Genomic DNA, 20,820 nt, shown 5'->3' with positions numbered 1-20,820 from the left:
TTTATTTTGGATTTGTAATCAATCCACTTTTAAGTTCCATGGATAATGAATTGGATAGCGTAGAAAGGGTATAAATATGCTTCTATTTGGCCCTTTTAATGGACTTCTAAATCAATTGAACTCAAACAAAAATCAAACAAATACAATCAATCATGCCAAAGACAAGATCAACAAGTAAATCTTCAGAATTACTTCCATTAAAATTATATGCAGCTGCTTCCCCTAGTGGATTTAGAGTTGCCACAATTTTAGAGTTTCTTGGATTAGAATATAAAATTCAAACTGTTAATCTCAAAGCTAAAGAACAAAAGGAACAATGGTATCTTGATTTAAACCCAAATGGTAAAATACCAACTTTAGTTGATCCAAATACTGGGTTTACCATTACACAAACTGCTGCTGTTGCTCAATATCTTGTTGATACATATGATCCAGATCATAAAGTATCTTTCAAATATGGTAGTGAAGAGTATTATAAACAATTAGAATATATTAATTTATCGGTGTCTGAATTCGCAGCCATCAATTCACAATTATTCTTCTTCAAACGTATGGCCGGCACGAATGATGAATTTGCAATTACTCATCTTTCAAATGAAGTTAATAGAATCATTTCTGTGTTCGAACAGTTGTTAAGTAAGAATACAAAGAGTGGATTGTATTTCATTGGTGATCATTATTCGATCGTTGATGCTTCAATTTATGGATGGTCAAGATATCTAGCTATGAATGAAATTGATGTCACTCAATTTAAATTGTTTAAACAATGGTATGATAATTTTGATCAAGATGAAACTGTACAAAGAGGGGTAACTAGATTATTACATAATTAAACCAATTGGATATATGGGACTATTTAAGAAACTATTAAAATTTCTTAAAAAAAACTAAAACACTTTTTTTTACCTCTATTGTTAGATATTATTTGATTTAGCTTTAATAAATGAAGGTTTTTTAAATTTCAGATCAGATATGTAAATGAAAGTAAAATAACGAAATAAAATTTAGCTAAGTGGGTACGATTGTACTAGCAACACATGAACATGAAATTGATAGAATTGATATTTCGGCTATGTGATAAACGGAGAATAATATGGAATTGGGTTTAAGACGGAAACTGGCCTGTATTAAAATCGTATTGTTTAATAAGATACTCTATGTGGGGTTTGAAATCGATTTGTAACGCAACAAAAAAATGATTGCAAATCAATAATGCTCAGTCAATGAAAAAGATTGCAAAATGAGACGATAGCAACATAAGCGGCTCAACATATAGCATGGCATGGTATAGTCAATAGTGATTTTACTAATTATTTGTAATCTTGATTGATAACTTACTTGTTAAAAGCTGCAAAAGTGAATTGTTGGGTTTTGAATATGTGGAGTTTGAAATTTGAATTATTGTAATTTATGAATTTGTCAGCAGGGCTCGTAACCATTTTTATTTTTTAACAACTTTTTTGAACAAGTGGGTTGGAGTTCCAGTTGCAAATAACAAATCATTTGCAATTTTAAGACAAACGTTTTATTGGATGCAAAATCAGTATGTAACTCTATTTGTAATAGTGTTGCTTTAATTGTAAGCGCTAGTTGAGAGACAGTTGGTCAATTGCTGCCAATTCAACTATAAATATGAGTCTAAATTGATCTTTTATTCCATTTTTTAAATCAATTAACTAATCAAAACAACAATAAATACACTCATATTACAATGTCTGCTCCATTAAAACTTTACGCTGCTGCTGCTCCAAATGGTTTCAAAATCACTACCTTTTTAGAACTTCTTGGTCTTAAATATGATCTTCAAATTCTTGATATCAGTAAAGGTGAACAAAAGGAACCTTGGTTTCTTAAACTCAATCCTAATGGTAGAATTCCAACTTTAATTGACTCAACCCATGGTGTTACTGTCAGTCAAAGTGGTGCTGTCTTACAATATCTTGCTGATACTTATGATCCAAACCATAAATTATCTTTCAAATATGGTAGTAAGGAATATTATAAACAATTGGAATATTTAATCTTTTCTGTGGCTGAACAAGGTCCAATTACTGGACAATTATATCATTTCAAACATCTTGCTCCATGTAAAGACGAATATGCTATTGATCGTTATTTCAAAGATGTTAATAGAATTGTGGGTGTGTTTGATGAAATCTTGAATAGAAATAAACATAATGGTCTATACTTGGTTGGTGATCATTTATCAGCTGTTGATGCTTCAGTTTATGGATGGTCAAGATTTTTAAAACCAAATGATATTGAATTAGAAAAGTATCCTCTTTTCAACCAATGGTATAACTCAGTTGATCAAAATGAATTTGTTCAAAAGGGAGTTAATAGATTATTACAAAAGTAATACCTAACTATCTACTTGCTTGCTATAAGAAAATAATATAAAAACTCCAAAAAAACTAGAAAATCAAATAAAATCTCTTAAAAACATCTTTTTTTTAAATATTATATAGCTTGATAATATATAACATTGTTTTTTTAAATTCAAAATCTGGCTCCGTAGTTTACATTATTAAAACCTATAATATTCTCCTATTTTATTAAGAATATATATACAAAGGTCTAGATATACAAAAGTGCTATATGAAATATGGTTTATGAATTAATGAAATGAAATAATGACTTGAAAGAAAGTGAACTACCTAAGCTGAAGCTTCTTGAGCTTCAATAACTTCTTTAAATTCTTCTTTAGCATATCTTAATCCACAATAACCACATGCATGAGCCCTAGCAGGATCCAAATTAATGAAAACTTTAGGATGACCATGTAAAGTATTACCTTTATTACCATCACATACGGCAACATTACCTTCTTCATGAGTTAAATATCTGACTGGTTCTTTAGCAATTAAATCTATAGCAGCATATGGTCTTGGTTGTTGATCTAAATCTCTTTGTACGAATCTGGCAGCATTCTTGCTAACTATATTCAATCTTGATTCTTGAGTTGGAGACCAAGTAGCTTGTCTATTTGGAGCTTGATTTGAAACTAATTCATTTTGTTCCAATTCTTCTTTACTTAATCCAGTGGATGTTTTGGTTGGTCTTGGGACAATGACAGTGGAAGTGAATCTGACAAATGCTAAACGTCTAAGACTTATTCTAGATGATGATGATAACATGATGTGAATATGGATAAATGTTTTGTGGTGCTGGTGATGCAAAAATGAATTAAATATGTGATATGTAACGTAAAATTAACGTAAATTGACCACTTCAAAGAATGACAGGGAGTAATTAATTGTCTGGATATGAACGTATGACTCAATAACTTGGAATACTACTTCGTTATCTATCTAATTATTCAATTGAATATCTTCTACTTTTGATAGTCTTTGGTGCTGCTTTATTTTTCTGTGATTACTTTTCATTTTTCTGATTAAAATTGATTGGCTTGGTTTATATGCAGGTGGCTAAATTTACCCGGACAATGTTTGAAATTGTATGAAGAAATAAGTAACTAATATCAGATGTATAACTTTAAGGTTGATATGGTACACACAGTAAATCAATGGCATCATTAGAACCTAAGACAACGGCTAAGGTCAGGATAAATACCAGTAAGGGTCCCATTGAAGTTGACTTATGGGCGAAAGAAATTACAAAAACCACCAAACAATTCTTAACCAATTGTGTAAATCATAAATATGATGGTCAAGTGTTAACCTCATCAACTGATCATAATTTGTTAGTCAGTGAAGGTGATGATGATGACATTGTGTATGATTTAAAGGACGAGTTTCATTCTCGTATACGATTCAATGCCAAATTCATGATTTGTCCCGTGAAAGAAAGTGAAACATTCAAAAATAATCAATCATTGGATTCATTTATGATAACTACAGCAGAAGGTGAAATATCAAGTTTTAATAATAAATATAATCTATTCGGGAAAATAATTGGTGATTCCATATATGTCATTAATCAAATCAATCAAAATAATAAGGATGTGATAGAAGAAAGTACTGGTAAGCCATTGTATCCTGTTAAAATTGAAAGTATTGATTTTATTGATAAATATTTCGATGATTTGCCCAAAGAGGAGAAGCTGAAGCATTTAGTGGAAGCTATAGAGCCAGTTAAAAAGAAAAAAGCAAAGATCAGTAGTGTTCAAATGAGTTATGATGATGAAGGAGAAGATGTAGAAGTTATAGATTCAAAAAAATTCAAAATGAAATCTGCTCATGAATTGTTGAAAAAGCAAACAAAAAGTGTTGTTAACAAAGAGGGAGATCAATCGTTTAAAGATAAATCTGATGAAGTAGAAAAAGACTCAAATGATCTAGAAGGTAATGGGTATGAAGTTGTACAGAAGAAATCTGAAGTAGATCTTAAAGATCATTACAAAGGGGGTGTGAATGATGATGTGCATGAGGAGGAAGAGGTAGACGACGAAGATGATAATGGAATCATATCACATCAGAAAATGCATAAAATTCATCCAAAAGATATTCCTCGTGATCCAGCTGTCGATTCAGATTATGATGAAAACCTTGACTTAACCTCAGATGAAGATGAAGACGATGAAGACGAAGATGGTGAAGATGGTGAAGATGATGACGATGACGATGAAGAAGAAGATGACGAAGAAGATTCATCTTAATAATAATGACTAATGACTAAAAGTATAGAAACTGTAATATATAAATTTAATCGCCATATAATAATGTAATTTCGCATTGTGGTAGCGCTAGACTACAATATAGAAACCTTCTTGAGCATCACATTCATGTTGAATTAATATTAAAAACTATTAAAGAAATATTTATAAAACCCGCCGCCTAAAATTAAAAGAATAAAAAAATAAAGACTTAAACAGTCTGAAATGAAAGTATGAAACAAAATTGTTTGTTTGTGTGTTTATGTATATATATGTGTATGTGTGGGTTGGTTTATCTTGAAAGTTTTGTAAATCCAGGTAAATGGTGATTATTATTCTCCATATTTTTTAACCAACCATCGATTGTTTCATCATCAAATGGTATTTCATCAAATTTGATATCATCTTGTAACCATGGATGATTTAATAATGATCCTGCATCGTATCTATCTGAAAGACTAAACCTTAAACATTTCAAAATTAAATCACTGATTAATTTAACTTGAATATCATCCTTTTTGAATTTATATTTTTCAATCAAGACATCTCTTAAACCCCAATATTTCAAATTATAAATATTCTTAAAGATGATTTCATTATTTAATGGATTTAATTTAAAAAACTTTGATGTTAATTTACAATCCAACAAATATTCATCAGATGGAAATTCACCTAATAATTCAATGATTTGAGCAAGATGGTCTTCATCTTTATCAAAATATTGTCCATCATGAGGATCAAATAAATAGTCACCAGTAATTAATTCAAAGATAATACAACCTACTGACCATAAATCAGTTGATGAACCCCATGACTTATATTTTAATAAGATTTCAGGTGATCTATATTGACGAGTTTGAATTTGATTAGTGAAATGTAAATTTGTAAAAGTAGCATTACCTAAATCAGCAATCTTTATTGATATATCGGGTTCTTCCAAATGATCCACACTATTAATTCTTGAATTTGTTTCTTCTTCAGTTTCTTCTTTCATAGAGGTTAAAGAAACAGCACCATTTCCAACAGTTGGTTTTTGTCCCAATAAACCAGCACTACTATTGATATGAGTACGAGGACTGATTTTAGATATGGATGCACGATGAATGGAATCAGGATTAAGATTACTAAATACAGGAGTATGATCTTGATCAACTCCAACATCATTATCATGATCATGATAATCAATATCTTTAAATAATACTTCTTGACTCATTGATGAACTTAATGGTTTTGAACTTCTAATTGGAGTTCCTCCTAAAGCTACTGAATTCTTTGATTTCTTATAATGGAATGAGCTTACTGAATTAACCGATGCTATGGAATGATTACGTGAATTGGATAATGAAGTTGAAGTAGGCTGTCTCTTTTTAATCAGATTAGATGACCCCTTTCTAGTAAACAATGAAATTAAACCAGGGGGTTTACCTGAATGAGGAGTAGTATTGACATTTGAATTATTTGTACCAGTTGATATAGATGGATTCATTGGAGAAGATAATTTTGAAACTTTTTCTAATTCAATGATTTTAATTAATTTATTAATTTCTTTAATTTCAATTAATATATTTTCTGGTTTTAAATCAGTATGAATTATTCCACTATGATGCATATAATCTAAAGCTAAGAATAATTGTTTAACAATTAGTCTTACCAAATTCAACGGTATACCACCTGAATAACGAGATTTCTTTAATAATCTTAATAAAGAATCAGAATTCAAATTCTTTAATTTCTTATCAAAATCTTCCTCAGCAGCAACTGAAGTTGAAGTTGAAGTGGTTGAGTCCTTATGTTTATGAGCATGATATTCATCACCAACTTCATTATCACCATCTTTTGAAACGATTGAAGATGCAGATGAAGATACAATGGCTGGAGGTTGTAATTGTAATTGGGGTTGATTTTCACCAATAGAAACACTAGGAGTGATGGTATTTGAAGTCGGAGAATTTGAATTTCTATGTTTAGAAGAAGTTTTCTTAGTTAATCCTAAACTCAACATTGATTTTGTATTCTTCTTTAAATATTTGGTATCCCATTTACTAAATTTCATATTATTAGCCGATGCAGTTGTAGTAGTAGTTGTACCATTAATATTAGTGGTGGTGGTAGTGGTTGTTGTGGTGTTATTATTGCTGGTGGTTGTACTAGTAGTGGTGTTTGTAGAAGCAGCTGGAGTACTCATCATCAATGATTGTTTACAATGAGGAGGAGGAGTAGTATTAGTATTAATAGTAGTTGCTCTTGTTGAAATACCATCATCTTGAGATTCACATTTACTTTTGGATTTAGATTTCGATTTTGATTTAGATTGAGACTTGGACTTTGATTTCGATTTTGATTCATGATCTTGTTTAACAATGATTTCATGATTTAAAGTTGAATAAAATTGTTTATACTTATAAATCAAATTCAATACATTTTCACCTAAGATCTCAAACACCATACAGATATGATTACCATTTGGACCTATAATTTGGAAATTATCCAATAATTTCATAATATGTTTATAACCAGGATGCATAGGTGGTTTAATATGTTGCCAATATTGTTTATCATGCTCTGATAAATGACTGAAATTTATAGGATCATGTAAAGCTTTAAGGATTTTAATTTCATCTTCAGCAGCTTCTAAATAATTCTTATTCGATTTAACAAATTTAATCGCCACATAATACTCTGAGGTATCAACTATTTCCTCACTGGATGATTCAGTATCCGTTATATGTAAAGTTGGATTAAATCTTGATTTAGCCAACCAGACCGTAGAAAAATGTCCCCATCCTAATTTTCTCAAGATTATATATTCACGATTAGGAAAATTTTTAGAATAATAAATCTCTCCTTTAGAAACAGGATGATAACCACCAATTTTATAATCAAATTCATTTTCTTCATTTTTAGGATCAAAATTTAAATCTGATTCCAGATCAGATAAATAAGCCGTTAAATCTTGAACCTCATCAAATTGAAATTGATTATCAGTTATAAGGTTGTTTGACGATGAATCATTATCAGTAATGGTTTCTAATGGTTCAGGAGATTGACGATTTGAATGAGGATAATGTTGATGATTTGGAGTATGTTGGTATGGATGTGGATTGGTAATATCAGCACCACCATTATGAGGATTATTACTATGAATATTGTTTATACTTGAGAACGAAGCTATTCTTAATAAATTTCTTAAGTTTCTCTTTTGTGGTGGTGGTTGTTGTTGTTGAGGTGGGGGAGCAGGCGCATTTGTTGGTATCACAGGAACAGAAACTACAGTTGGAGGTGGTGGAGCAAGACCAGCAGTGGATGGAGTATGAATTTGAAGTTGATCAGAGTGATGATGGATGATCAGATCATTCTTATTGACATTTGAATGTTGATCAACATAACTTTCATTTTCAAAATATGAAGTCATTTCACTATTTTGTAATGATATACATTCAGCAGTGAATGAAGTATACCTTTCTTGATCATTTACTAGATGACCATAATTATTAGATGAATTAGTTATGGAAGCATTATGATTATGATTACTTCTAGTATGACTATTTGGAATTGATAATCTATTGATATCAGGAGTTGAAACAAGGAGGGAATTTACTTCTTCATCATCATGTAATATATCATTATCATCTTCATCGTCTTCATATTTACTCTGTATGATAGTTATATGATTTGAATCATTTAATATATTTGAAGGGGTGACTTTATTGGATGTAGATGTAGTTGGTAAATCAATGGTTGAAGTTGTATTACTATGTATATTACTATTATTTTGACTTTGCGTATTACTATTGGTAGTATTAGTAGATGAATTAGTGGATATAATAGGTAGTTTCTTAAAGAACCCACTGAATAGTTTATTTTTCTTAGGTGGAAGCAGGTCTGACAGTTGTGGTTGTTGATTATCATCATCTACTAAAGGATCCAATAATTGAGATTGAGATTGTGATTGTGGATCATGATGAAGATTATCATCGTCATCATTAAGGGATACAGAGGGACTAACCTCTTCTGTATTGGTATTAGTAGTCGAAGTAGTGTTGGTACTTGTATTGGCACTCCGATTAATTAATAACATTGGACATTCAATTTATGATATAAACAAAGGATGGAATGATCCTAACAAAAAAGGGTAAAATAAAAGTATGTCTAAAAAAAATGGTAAACGGTTGAAATGAACTGAAAGTCTAATGTAAAGATTATATAGTTGAGTGATTGATTGATTGATTGATTGATGATCTATGCTTGATGATATGATGATGATGATGATGATGGGTTGGGTTGCTGTTTATTATTGATCTGTGTTGTAAATACAAAATTAACTATCAAGAGGGGAGATTAGCTCTTTTTATTTTTTGTTTTTCCTTCTCCTTAATCTCTGGTAAAGGCAATAACAACAACGAATATAGCTTTAAACGATATTGATTGATCCAGCAAATAAGATAGGGTAGTTCCAGTACCTGGAAGAATGGTAAGGGGTAATACTGACAAATGAAAAGGTTGTGATATTCGAAATAAAAGTGGCAAATATATTTATGTAAACTACGAATTATTTAATTAAAATTAGTAATTAAAGCCAAACCCTTTCCTCTCTCATTCTTTAGTATGGCGCTTTTAAATTTTTTTTTTGTTTGTGAAAATCACGTTCTTGTGATCACATGACTAGAAATAAAATAAATAAAAAAAAAACATCAGATCGTCAAGCCATCATCAAACCATCATCATCCAAATTGAGGTAAAAAGTGGGGGACAACAGTTACAATGTATGCGTTTATATATTATGGTCATGGATAGACAGTTTGTTTTTTTAGTTGACCGTTGAAAGACGGTAGTCGCTAAGTTCGGGAATGTCATTGACATGATGACATTTGATCATCACTAATTGATAATTATTTTCTAATTAATGGCCGTTGGTTAAATTCAACAACAAAAATAATAGTCTCGAGATCTTTCTCTGTAAAAACAATAGAAGATATCTTCTATCCCCCAACAGTGTCGATCTTGAAACTTTGATTATAACTAATTATGGTCACTTATAATAATCAACAAATGAAGTGTGGGGAGGAAGGGAGTAACTGAATTTTGAGGTGGCTATCATACATATTTAGCCAGGGCTCTAAAAACGGAAATTGAAGCGGGCCCACTATTTTTATACTGTACACAAAATGAACTTTGAGCTTTCAAAAAACTTAAAATTCCTTTCACTTTTGACAAGAATTTATAATTGGTTGCAAATGAATTTTAGACGTTTGACAATTTTGCCAAGGTTATTTAAATTTTCAATTTGAAGTATTGGATGATACTTTGTTTGACGTGGGTTTCGTAATTATTATTGGTCTGACAATAATAGTTTAGTGGTGGTTACAATAGTTTATTGTAAACATATTATGTACATATGTTACATAGAATTCAAATTTAGTACACTAGTCGATTCTTTCGTAGACGGTTTATAATCATCGATTTAATCTCAGTTTCTAATTGTTATTTTTGACCCATTATATCTCTTTCTTGTTACGGTATCTCTCATGTAGTCTAGTCTACCATGCATTCAAAGTTGACATGTCCAAATGTGTTTGTGGTTAGTTATTTTTATTGGGCGCGTAATCAAATTTTTATGAACTGATAAATATCAATATTAGAAAATATATAAATAAATCCGTTGATAATGTTATCAGTAACTAATTCAATTTACTAATAGAATCCTTTGCGGCTATGATTCACGTGTGCAATAGCCAAATGTTGATTTAAAAAGTTCAGACTTTGATCTTTAATCTCTCTATCCCACACATTTTGTAATAGTAGAATATAAACTATAGTGAAAGACCTAAGTAATAGTGGCTTAATCTAATTCTAATCGTATTTTTAATTAAGAATAAATTGAGTTCGATCTATTTATAGTGTCATTATACAAAGTAAAATTATGTTGGCTAAAAGCCTATTTACAATTTTAATGGTCCACACTCATCCATCAAGGTAGTTGATCGATCCTTATCTACCTACATAAATCTAAACAAACAATAATGACAGCAACCATGATCGTGGTAATAATCGTCGTTAAGGAGACAAATTTAACTTTATTTCCGCTCGGGGTCGGTGATTATTGGAGTGTGTTCATTAGACCTCATGGGCAAGACTCGATTGATGTTAAGACTCAATTGATATAAAATAAATACCTATCAACAGTGAGGCTTTTCATAATAATACTAGATAAACAATTGGCTTATGAATATTTTATGTTATTTATTTTTCACTGTAACGAGGAGTTTATGGATGGGATTTTAGGGGGTGTGGGCGCAGTTATTGAGATTTTCTGTTTTACTTCTTACTGGTTACATAGTATACAATTACCTTATCAGGGAACTTGAGTGAATTGATTGATTCATATGAAAGAATTCTATATTTGGTTATACTTCCAATTAAAAAGTTATTACCCCATTCTAGAAGATCATCATTAAATTCGATTAGGTACATTGGTCAATTCTCTTACATTGTAGAATGTATTCTTCTCATTAATCCTTATACTCCAATTATCCATAGTATGACGTATGTACTATGAAGTATGATCCTAGCGATTTGATTGCTAAATCTGAAAATACTAAATGAATTCAAATTATCACATTATAATTGGATTGTAAAACGTTATCTTCTCCATCGTGCTTCTAGTTTCAAATAATTCTCCTTCCCCATTCACTTCGCTTCTCTTCTCTTCTCTTCTCCATCCTTCTTTCATCATTTCTCACTTCAATCCATGTTCTTATGTTTAAAACAACCTAATCACCATTTTATTTCTTCGTAACTCTAATACAAATAGATCAATACCACATACACGTGCTAATTATAGACATATTTTCTGTACAGTTTATAACTGATTCTTTTAGCAGCAACTAAGGATAATGCCCAATATGCAGGTATGAGATACCGTTTAAAGATAATAATATTTAATTACATACTTACGTAGTTACATTGGATCCACTCCTACTCCCACTCCCTTCACCCAACATAAATCTAACCCCCTAGACAGCGGAATATAAATTTTATAGCGGGAATTGAATTTTAATATCCTTAGAGGGGGGGGGAGGGGGGGGGTGTAATTTAACGTTTTAATTCGATACAATTCCATGCTATCCCATTCAATTGTTGCAATACAGTTCAACGGGGGGTGTGCTATGGCAAGGCTAGACACACACACCCTCCCACACACACACACACACACATACGCTACTTAACTCATCACCCACCAATTATTTACTTTACTTACTTTACTTACTTTACTTACTTTACTTACACACATACACGCTAATAATTTAAATATCCTATAAGGGTTAAAATCAAATTGAATTGAATGCAATTCAAATTCAAATTCAAACTGTTGCACCCACAACACGTTTTTCATTAAAAACATTTGTGTTTTCTTTGTATTACGATTCCATTATGTTTGTTTCCCTTGAATTTGATGACTTTGCCCCCTTGGATAAACAAAGAATTAGAATTGCCTTGAATATAGTTATTAATTGTAGTCGTTAAAAACGTTTTAGTTTTGCCAGTAATTATTATGATTCACCGCTAAAAAAAAAAGAAAAATTTAAGCTATTTATCTTTCGATCTCCTAGCTAATGTCTATCTCCCTACTAACATTTATGGCTTTAAACTAACTAAACTAACTAAATTATCTATCATTCTTGATAATCTCATTGTATCCTCGTTGGCTGAAGTATGTATAACTTAACCCCAATTGCAATAACAAAACAATTTACTATTATTAGCTGTAAATTATGTTATTACTCGTAAATTATTTTTTAGTGGATTTTTTTTTTATTATTTTAATTTTTTTTTTTGGTTTGGCTTTAATTGAGTTTGATCCCTCTCAGGCTTTACTTTCTGATATCATGATTTCAAAACATATAAAACCAATTGAATTTCCCCATGATGATAGGTTTTAGTATCCCCTTTCAATGGATCTTTTCTTCATTCCTTTTTGATTTTCTTCTTTTACCAATCTTCACAATTGACATCGTCAGTCCAATCGTTCTCTAATCAGTTGAAAAGATGTCTACTTACGAAATCAATAGTAGTAAGCATTTGGCCACGGTTGATGTTAAACAAATCAATGAAGAAGAATATGACAGTCGTCCAGTTGATGCCGGTCCAAGAAAATTCAAATATGATGGTGTAGCCAGAGCTGAAAGATTAGCTGGTGGGGCTAAATTAAGAGATATCCTTATGATTCTTTGTGCTGGTTTCGCTTTAATCTCAGATGGTTATCAAAATAATCTTATGGCTATGTTAAATAAAGTCTTTGCCTTAGAATATCCAGAAGAATATACTGGACCAATGTCAACTCAAGTTTCCAATGCTGCTATTGTGGGTACTATTTTTGGTCAATTCATTATTGGTATTGCTTCTGATTATATGGGAAGAAAATGGTCTATTGTTACCGCCACATGTTTCCTTATTTTTGGTTCTATTATGTGTGCTGCTTCTCATGGTAACACCATTACTGGTATGTTCTGGATGTTAACTGTTGCAAGAGGTGTTACTGGTTTCGGTATTGGTGCTGAATATCCATCTTCTTCAGTTACTGCTTCTGAAGCTGCTAATGAATCCGTTAAAAGAAGAGGTGGTGCCTTTATTATGTGTACCAATTTCCCATTAGCTCTTGGTGGTCCATTCGCTTTAATCATCTTTTTAGTTGTTAACAGAATTACTGGTAATCATTATAATGCTCTTTGGAGAACTATGTTCGCCATTGGTTGTTTCTGGCCAATGTCTGTTTTCTATTTCAGATGGAAAATGGTTACTTCTGTGTTATATAAAAAATCTGCTGTTAGTAGAGTTCCATTCAAAGATATGGTTTGGTACTATTCTTTGGCTGTTAGAAAATACTGGAGAAGAATTATCGGTACCTGTGTAGCTTGGTTCCTTTATGATTTCGTTATTTTCCCAAATGGTATTTTCTCCGCTACTATTATCACTAATGTTATTCCAAAATCTGAAGGTTCTAATTTAGAATTAATTGCTGAATGGAATTTATTAATTAATACCGTTGCCTTACCAGGTGTCTTTATTGGTGCTTACTTAAATGATGTTATTGGTAGAAAATATACTATGATGCTTGGTTTCTCTGGTTATATCGTTTTCGGTTTAGCTGTTGGTTTATCATATGACAAAATTGTTAATAAGACTGCCTTATTCATTGTTCTTTACGGCTTAATGACTGCATGTGGTAACATGGGTCCAGGTGATGGTTTAGGTTTAATTTCTTCTGAATCTTACCCAACACCTATCAGAGGTACTTTCTACGGTTTATCTGCTGCTATTGGTAAAGTCGGTGCTATTGCTGGTACAAAGTCCTTCACTCCAATTCAAGTTCATTTAGGTGACAGATGGACTTTCATCATTGCTGCTTGTTGTGGTTTAGCCGGTGTTTTAGTTACCTTTTTCTTTGTTCCTCATTTAACTGATGATGATTTAATGGAAGAAGATGTTAAATTCAAAAATTTCTTAATTGAACATGGCTGGACCGGTCACTTTGGTTTGAAAGAAAATGATAGTGAAGAAGATTTCGAATCTGATGAAAGTGATTCAATTGATAAAATTTAAGTTTAACCGTTTGTTTTCTCTTTGATTTCAATTCTTTATGGGTATATATTGCTTTAGTTTTATAATATAAATATATTTAAGTTGCTTTTTTATTTTAAAGATGAGGTGTAATCTAAACCTAACAGGATTTTACGAATTGATTTTATTAAAAATGAAGATTAACGAATTCATTTTTTGCAACCTTCCTTATTTTTAGTTATTGGCATGCAGTTAGAAAACACTAATCATCGCTAAACAAAAGGTCGTCGGTAACTACCCCCGATCGTACTTTTACATGTTTCCTGCACATATTTCAACTAATTCTTTTTTGCAGGTTCAGAAGTCTCTTCTATCCGAATGTCTACTTTTTATAGTTGCCACAAGTTGAAATATGGTCAAGTTAATTTTACAGCGGTTAATGAATGGGATGAAAAATCTCCCTTATTTGTTGAGTTGTCTCATATGAGTTCAAAAAGCTGCAACTTCAAACACTGTAAAGGGCATTCAATATGATCATTATCGATGGAAAGTAATCCACTAACGAATTTTCATATCTATATTCCAAAGTCAATATGTCGTGAAAGTATATAAATAGTTAAACTCACATATCAGAAAAGTGTGGGGATACAGAGTGCTAGTAAACTGAAACGGTTTTGCGGTTACTATGGAGGCTTTCTAAATGATTATCGAAAAAAGTAAATTAGAGCGGCAATTTATAAATTGGGTACAGTGCACAAAATAAGTCAGCTAAGACATAACATGACAATTCTAACTTAAATTTCGACAAAACTTGTCCAGATAAGACAAGAAAAGGAATTAAATAGGTCAAGACAAGAAATTTCTGATATTTAATTTAGTTTGGTTGCAAACAAAACGCTACTATTTTGCCAAGTCTAAAAAAAAAGCAAGGTAGTTAGATGATGCTTGATTGAGATATTTTTTCAATTAGTATTGGTCTTGCTAAATTGAAATGTTTTAAGAATATTCTAACTTATAAGAAAAAAACATCGATGTATATCATGAACATTTATCTTGTCACTTCATGAAGTAGATTCAAAACCTTTATGATGATTTTTATCACCAATCTATTTTTAAAATAAAGGCGTTGATACAATTCGCATACACGGGGGGTGTCAACTGAAAAATTGCCTTACGTTAATAAATAAACTTAAAATCATAAGTTTTTACAAAGGTCCTGATCCCCAAAAATTAAGGTCATATCGGCATCTAATGATTACAGTTACTGCTGTTTAGTCTTAACTATATTTATTGTATAAATCACGTTCGGCACGAAACGATGCATAGCCGCCGAGTCCCCGTAGATTACTTCAAGCCATTGTTTAGTTATTTCATTTCATTCGGGTTTTTAGTAATACATCGTGCTTCTTATTTGGTCTAGTCGTATACAAAATGCACCGAAAAGAGAATGTACCGCCGATATTTATTGCTTTCAATGTAAATTTAAATTAACTTAAATTATTCGTATTTTTACTTATTTGTTTTTGTTCGTGGCGGCGGTTAATTCAATTCTTTTTTTTTTGTTTTTTTGCCTTTGCGAGTAGGGAGCGCAATGAATTTTTCTATATCATAAAAAATAATACTTGCTACAAAATATATCAACAAATCCGATCATTACGTTATTAGTTGTACATTTACATTGTATTGTTCTTTTTAAGTATATTATTTGTAGTAGCTTGATAAAGTGGAGTGAACATATGAAATTAAAGAAGCGGGAGTCGATGTACGGGGATTCAAGATGATGCTGATTGAGGAGAAGGTAAACACCATTGTTAGGGGTCTCATGAATCATAAAAAAAAAGTTTGATTAAAATCTTAAAGTTAATGGGAAATAAACTCAAAAGAGTTAAAAAATATTAATCCAAGATCTAAGCTCAGTTAAACCTCATCAATTGAAATATTAGCTATATCGAAGATTTGATAAGATTTTTTATCAGATTGATAAAAACGTTGAGAACTGATTCATAACGCTTAGTAAATATGAAGGAAAGGAATAATAATAACAACAACTAGTTGTTGTTGTTTTAAACGAGAGTTAAATCGTTCATCATTGGCTCTACTAATACCCACATCTTACTCTACAACGAAAATAACTTTAATAATAAATATCACTAATAAAATTCAAAAATACACGAAGAAGTGAAAAATGAAAGTGGCTTTTTCATATTTTTTTGATAAAGTTTGTTATAACGAATTTTGCGAACGTTACCATCTGGCTAATACTAGTTTTCTAATCATTTTAGTATTGTGTTAGTTCGTGTTTAATACATGCAAACTATTTACAGAGTTTAAAGGTCCACATGCTTAGCATCGTTGTTCAAAGAAAACTGGTACATGGCTCTTTACTTACACAAATGACAAGAATAATAATAATCACAACGTTTTCCGTTCGGTTTGTTTTATTTTTTTTTCCTTTTATTTTATTTTTTTTTTTCAGTTTTTTTTTTATTTTTATACAATACAATTTTTGATATATTAGGTTTGGAATCTATAATGATAATTTCGATTTTCTAGTTCGTTTGTCCTTGAAGCACAATTATTCCATTTGTTTTACTTGACTTACACTAACGCCTTCATCTTTTTTTTCTGGTCAATCGCTTACGTCTACGAGTATTAGTGATTAGAACGTAGAGCCAAGCCCTATTTACAACATAAGCTACTTCGAGGTAGTAATTCTGATTGTACGTAGTATCATTATAACTTGATAATATGGTTTGACAAATTTAAGGGGGCATAGAAATATATTAAATATTATCGCTTTTATTTGTGGAAAAGCAAAAGAAAAAAACATAATAATAATAATAATAATTATATTCCTTAAGTTAGGTAATCTTTTGTAGCTCGGGTGTGTACGAGATTTACCTTGAGCCCATGAGGTCAAATCAATTGGGTTTAAACTAAGTTTATATAAAATAAATACCACCAAAGGAAGGCTTTTGAATTGGCAATTGAGATTGTCAACCAGGATTTGCTGATTTTTTGCTCAATTTCTGAGCGGTTATATTTTTTATATTTAGAACCTCCTGGGATTAAGTATGATTTGGAATTTTTTAGGGGGTGTGGGCCTTAAAGTTAAACAGTACTGCATGAAAATATTTTTCAGCCCAATAACAATTTTTATTTTATTTTACTTTACTTTACTTTATTATTTTATTATTTTTTTGGTTTGTCAAAATAATACTTGACAACATATACTGAGTACTAAATATCTATAGTCTTTGTATTGGTTATTTTGTGATTTTGACTCGGGTAATTCTCTGATCGAGTTCAGAGCCGTATGTCTAAAATATTTTGAAGTAGTTACATCACAGTATACAATTTCCTAATTGGGTAATTCAATGAGCGGACTGTTTCCATTAATATCCATTTCTTTATTTTTTATTTTATTTTATTTCAATACAAGTTTCGATTTGAAACCATATCTCCTAATTGTACTCGAAACAAACTTACAGTTACCCCATTTAACAAAATGATCACCTTCAAAAGTCAATGTAGTTGATTGATAAAATTATTTTATATGATATCATATTGTCTTGTGGGATGTTGTCTTCTCCACCTCTTCAATAAGTCTCTTATCATTCCCCTCTCTTCCATCTAATACTTCTTACCCCTTCTTTAAACATGTCAAAAGTTTAAATATTGAATTGCTTATGAAAAATAAAATATCTAAGAGACATTCACATAGTAATTTTTTGATTTGGGACCCATCCACGTGTTGCTTGATTTTAGACATATTTTTTGCGTGGCTTTAGCGCTTTTACTTTTTTTTTTGCCTTTTTTTAGCAGCTTAAGCAGCAGCTGTATGCAGGCAGGAGGCACATATAAATTTCCAGTTTTTAAGGGATTCAAATATTTTATGTTAATTATGGATCAGATAGTAAAGGAAACTGCAACGGTTAGTGCGCTCACTTCCTTCGTAGATGTCGTGTCTTTTTAATTCATTGACCGGCAAGGGTGAAGAATTCATACATAGATACTTACATAATAATTATAAACCTATACAGTAAATCTAATTGAATTGAATTAAGGTTGATTGTTTCGAAAGCACGTTTTCGATCTTTAAACATACGTTTCTTTGTTAAATCGTTTCCTTTCATTCCTTTTCGTTTCCTTTTATTTTTAGCTTTTGTTGCCCTGTAGTATTATGATTGCCTTGGCTTTAGGCTTTTTCATTTATATTTTAATTAAGGCGAAATAGGAAGAAAGAAATAAAACGTTTTGGATATTGTGAATTCGGTTTTATCTTCCCGTATACCTCTTATTATCATGATTCCTCTCGTTGCAACTTTAAGACTTGTGACCAGCTAATTATTTAATTATTTTTCTTTCATTGTAAGTTTTTATTTTTATTGATCTATATCGTTAACAAACCAAAAAAAATTACAAGATATATTGTTCACATAATGGGTTCTATCTTCAAATGATTACTCGTAAAAATATTAATCGAATCAATTTCAATTTCATTCCCTTATTTTAACTTTTTATTTTACATCCTTTTCACCATTTTGTATCTATAAACAGTAATTACACTACTCTATTATATACTTCGCTGTTTAAATCATGTAATGCATAAAATAATTGGAATTCTAAGAGGAGAAGCAAAAGTATAGTTTATAAACAAAATTATACCGTTTTAGCTCTACTTGGTGGTATTATGCATTCCCTTTAGCTTTTTTTTTATTTTATGTTTATTGAAATTTTAATTTATTTTTATTTTTTTTAAATATTTTTTTTACTTTTTTTATTTTTTAATTTTCAATTTCGCTTTTTTTATTTTTTTTATTTTTTATTTTAACTTTTTGATTCCTGGGTCTTTTTTTTATACTTCCTGATATGAACTTTTACCTATATAAACCATTTGAATTTTCCCCGTTTTGAAAGACAATGATATGTTTTTAAATCTTTTTCATTCCCTTTTTTATTCACTACTCTTCACAATTGTCATTCTTCATCAATCGATAGTATAGTCCAATCGTCTTAGTCAATTGAAAATGTCTACTATTGAAGTTACTGATAACAAGCACTTAGCTAGTTCTAAGGTCGAACAAGTTAATGAAGAAGAATATCATACTACTCACCACGCCAATGGTGTCAGAAAATTCAAATATGATGCCGAAGCTAGAGCTGAAAGATTAGCTGGTGGTGCTAAATTCAGAGATATTCTTATGATTCTTTGTGCTGGTTTCGCTTTAATCTCAGATGGTTATCAAAATAACGTTATGTCTATGACAAATAAAGTATTAGCTTTAGAATTTCCAAAAGCCTATACTGCTGATATGTCAACTCAAGTTTCAAATGCTTCTTTAGTTGGTACCATTATTGGTCAAGTTGTTATTGGTGTAGCTGCTGATTATATGGGTAGAAAATGGTCTATTGTTACTGCTACTTTATTCCTTATCATTGGTTCTATTTTATGTGCTGCTTCTCATGGTACCACTGTTAACGGTTTTTTCTGGATGTTAACTATCTGTAGAGGTATTACTGGTTTCGGTATTGGTGCTGAATATCCATCTTCTTCCCTTACTGCTTCTGAAGCTGCTAACGAATCTGTTAAAAGAAGAGGTGGTGCTTTTATCTTATGTACCAATTTACCATTATCTTTCGGTGGTCCATTCGCTTTAATCATCTTTTTAATTGTTAACAGAATCACTGGTAAGCATTATGATGCTCTTTGGAGAACTATGTTCGCCATTGGTTGTTTCTGGCCATTATCTGTTTTCTATTTCAGATGGAAAATGGTTACCTCAGTCTTATATAAAAAATCTGCCGTCAGTAAAGTTCCTATCAAAGATATGGTTTTCTACTATTCATTAGCTGTTAGACATTACTGGAGAAGAATTATTGGTACCACTGTTGCTTGGTTCCTTTATGATTTCGTTACCTTTCCAAATGGTATTTTCTCTGCTGGTATTATTTCTAATGTTATTCCAAAATCTGAAGGTTCTAATTTAGAATTAATTGCTGAATGGAATTTATTAATTGGTGTTATTGCTTTACCAGGTGTCTTTATTGGTGCTTACTTAAATGATGTCATTGGTAGAAAATATACCATTATGCTTGGTTTCTCTGGTTATATCGTTTTCGGTTTAGCTGTTGGTTTAGCTTATGACAAAATTATTCACCACACTGCTGGTTTCATTATTCTTTATGGTTTAATGATGTCATGTGGTAACATGGGTCCAGGTGATGGTATGGGTTTAATTTCTTCTGAATCTTATGCTACTCCAATCAGAGGTACTTTCTACGGTTTATCTGCTGCTATTGGTAAAGTTGGTGCCGTTGTTGGTACTAAAACTTTCACTCCAATTCAAGTTCATTTAGGTGATAGATGGACTTTTATCATTGCCGCTTGTTGTGGTTTAGCCGGTGTTTTAGTTACCTTTTTCTTCGTTCCACATTTAACTGCTGCTGATTTAATGGAAGAAGATGTTAAATTCAAAAATTACTTAGTTGAACACGGTTGGACTGGTCATTTCGGTTTGAAAGAAAATGATATTGAAGAAGATTTAGAATCAGATGAAAGTGATTCTATTGAAAAGAATTAGATTTAGTTCTTGAATTTTATCGTTGATTTCAATTCTTTATCCGTAAATATGCTTATTTATTTC

At 30.9% G+C, this 20,820-nt stretch overlaps 7 protein-coding genes across 7 annotated transcripts; 5 read left to right on the top strand and 2 right to left on the bottom strand. All coding sequences in view use genetic code 12, as the record gives it.

Annotated features, from left to right (window-relative positions):
- Positions 1-152: 152 nt before the first annotated feature.
- Positions 153-833, top strand: DFJ63DRAFT_312880 (glutathione S-transferase family protein; the record flags this gene model as incomplete). The annotated part of the gene is made up of 1 exon (XM_064906063.1): positions 153-833. One exon carries the CDS (start codon positions 153-155, stop codon positions 831-833), a length of 681 nt encoding a protein of 226 aa, XP_064762898.1.
- A 439-nt stretch (positions 834-1,272) lies between these two features.
- On the top strand, positions 1,273-2,508 carry DFJ63DRAFT_125716 (glutathione S-transferase family protein). Its single transcript, XM_064903330.1, has one exon. It carries the CDS (start codon positions 1,712-1,714, stop codon positions 2,357-2,359), a length of 648 nt encoding a protein of 215 aa, XP_064762897.1. The 5' UTR covers positions 1,273-1,711; the 3' UTR covers positions 2,360-2,508.
- On the bottom strand, positions 2,509-3,332 carry DFJ63DRAFT_125717 (uncharacterized protein). Its single transcript, XM_064903331.1, has one exon. It carries the CDS (start codon positions 3,135-3,137, stop codon positions 2,658-2,660), a length of 480 nt encoding a protein of 159 aa, XP_064762896.1. The 5' UTR covers positions 3,138-3,332; the 3' UTR covers positions 2,509-2,657.
- DFJ63DRAFT_125718 (cyclophilin-like domain-containing protein) lies at positions 3,333-4,763 on the top strand. Its single transcript, XM_064903332.1, has one exon. It carries the CDS (start codon positions 3,527-3,529, stop codon positions 4,616-4,618), a length of 1,092 nt encoding a protein of 363 aa, XP_064762895.1. The 5' UTR covers positions 3,333-3,526; the 3' UTR covers positions 4,619-4,763.
- Positions 4,764-4,907: 144 nt separating this feature from the next.
- Positions 4,908-7,514, bottom strand: DFJ63DRAFT_285538 (uncharacterized protein; the record flags this gene model as incomplete). The annotated part of the gene is made up of 4 exons (XM_064904906.1): positions 4,908-5,548; positions 5,714-5,972; positions 6,063-6,312; positions 7,015-7,514. Coding segments are annotated over 4 exons (1,650 nt in total), but the record flags the coding sequence as incomplete, so codon positions are not given.
- Positions 7,515-12,661: 5,147 nt separating this feature from the next.
- Positions 12,662-14,319, top strand: DFJ63DRAFT_318647 (MFS transporter; the record flags this gene model as incomplete). The annotated part of the gene is made up of 1 exon (XM_064906970.1): positions 12,662-14,319. One exon carries the CDS (start codon positions 12,662-12,664, stop codon positions 14,213-14,215), a length of 1,554 nt encoding a protein of 517 aa, XP_064762893.1. The 3' UTR covers positions 14,216-14,319.
- A 4,655-nt stretch (positions 14,320-18,974) lies between these two features.
- On the top strand, positions 18,975-20,762 carry DFJ63DRAFT_318645 (MFS transporter). Its single transcript, XM_064906969.1, has one exon. The coding sequence runs from the start codon at positions 19,204-19,206 to the stop codon at positions 20,755-20,757; it is 1,554 nt and encodes a 517-aa protein (XP_064762892.1). The 5' UTR covers positions 18,975-19,203; the 3' UTR covers positions 20,758-20,762.
- The last annotated feature ends 58 nt before the right edge of the window (positions 20,763-20,820 follow it).

The sequence above is a fragment of the Scheffersomyces coipomensis genome (genome assembly GCF_036884675.1).
Source record: "Scheffersomyces coipomensis strain NRRL Y-17651 chromosome Unknown DFJ63scaffold_3, whole genome shotgun sequence".
In the NCBI taxonomy this organism is placed as follows: domain Eukaryota; kingdom Fungi; phylum Ascomycota; class Pichiomycetes; order Serinales; family Debaryomycetaceae; genus Scheffersomyces; species Scheffersomyces coipomensis.
The sequence above is the reverse complement of the archived record's forward strand: the minus strand, read 5'-3'. Positions and strand labels throughout refer to the sequence as shown.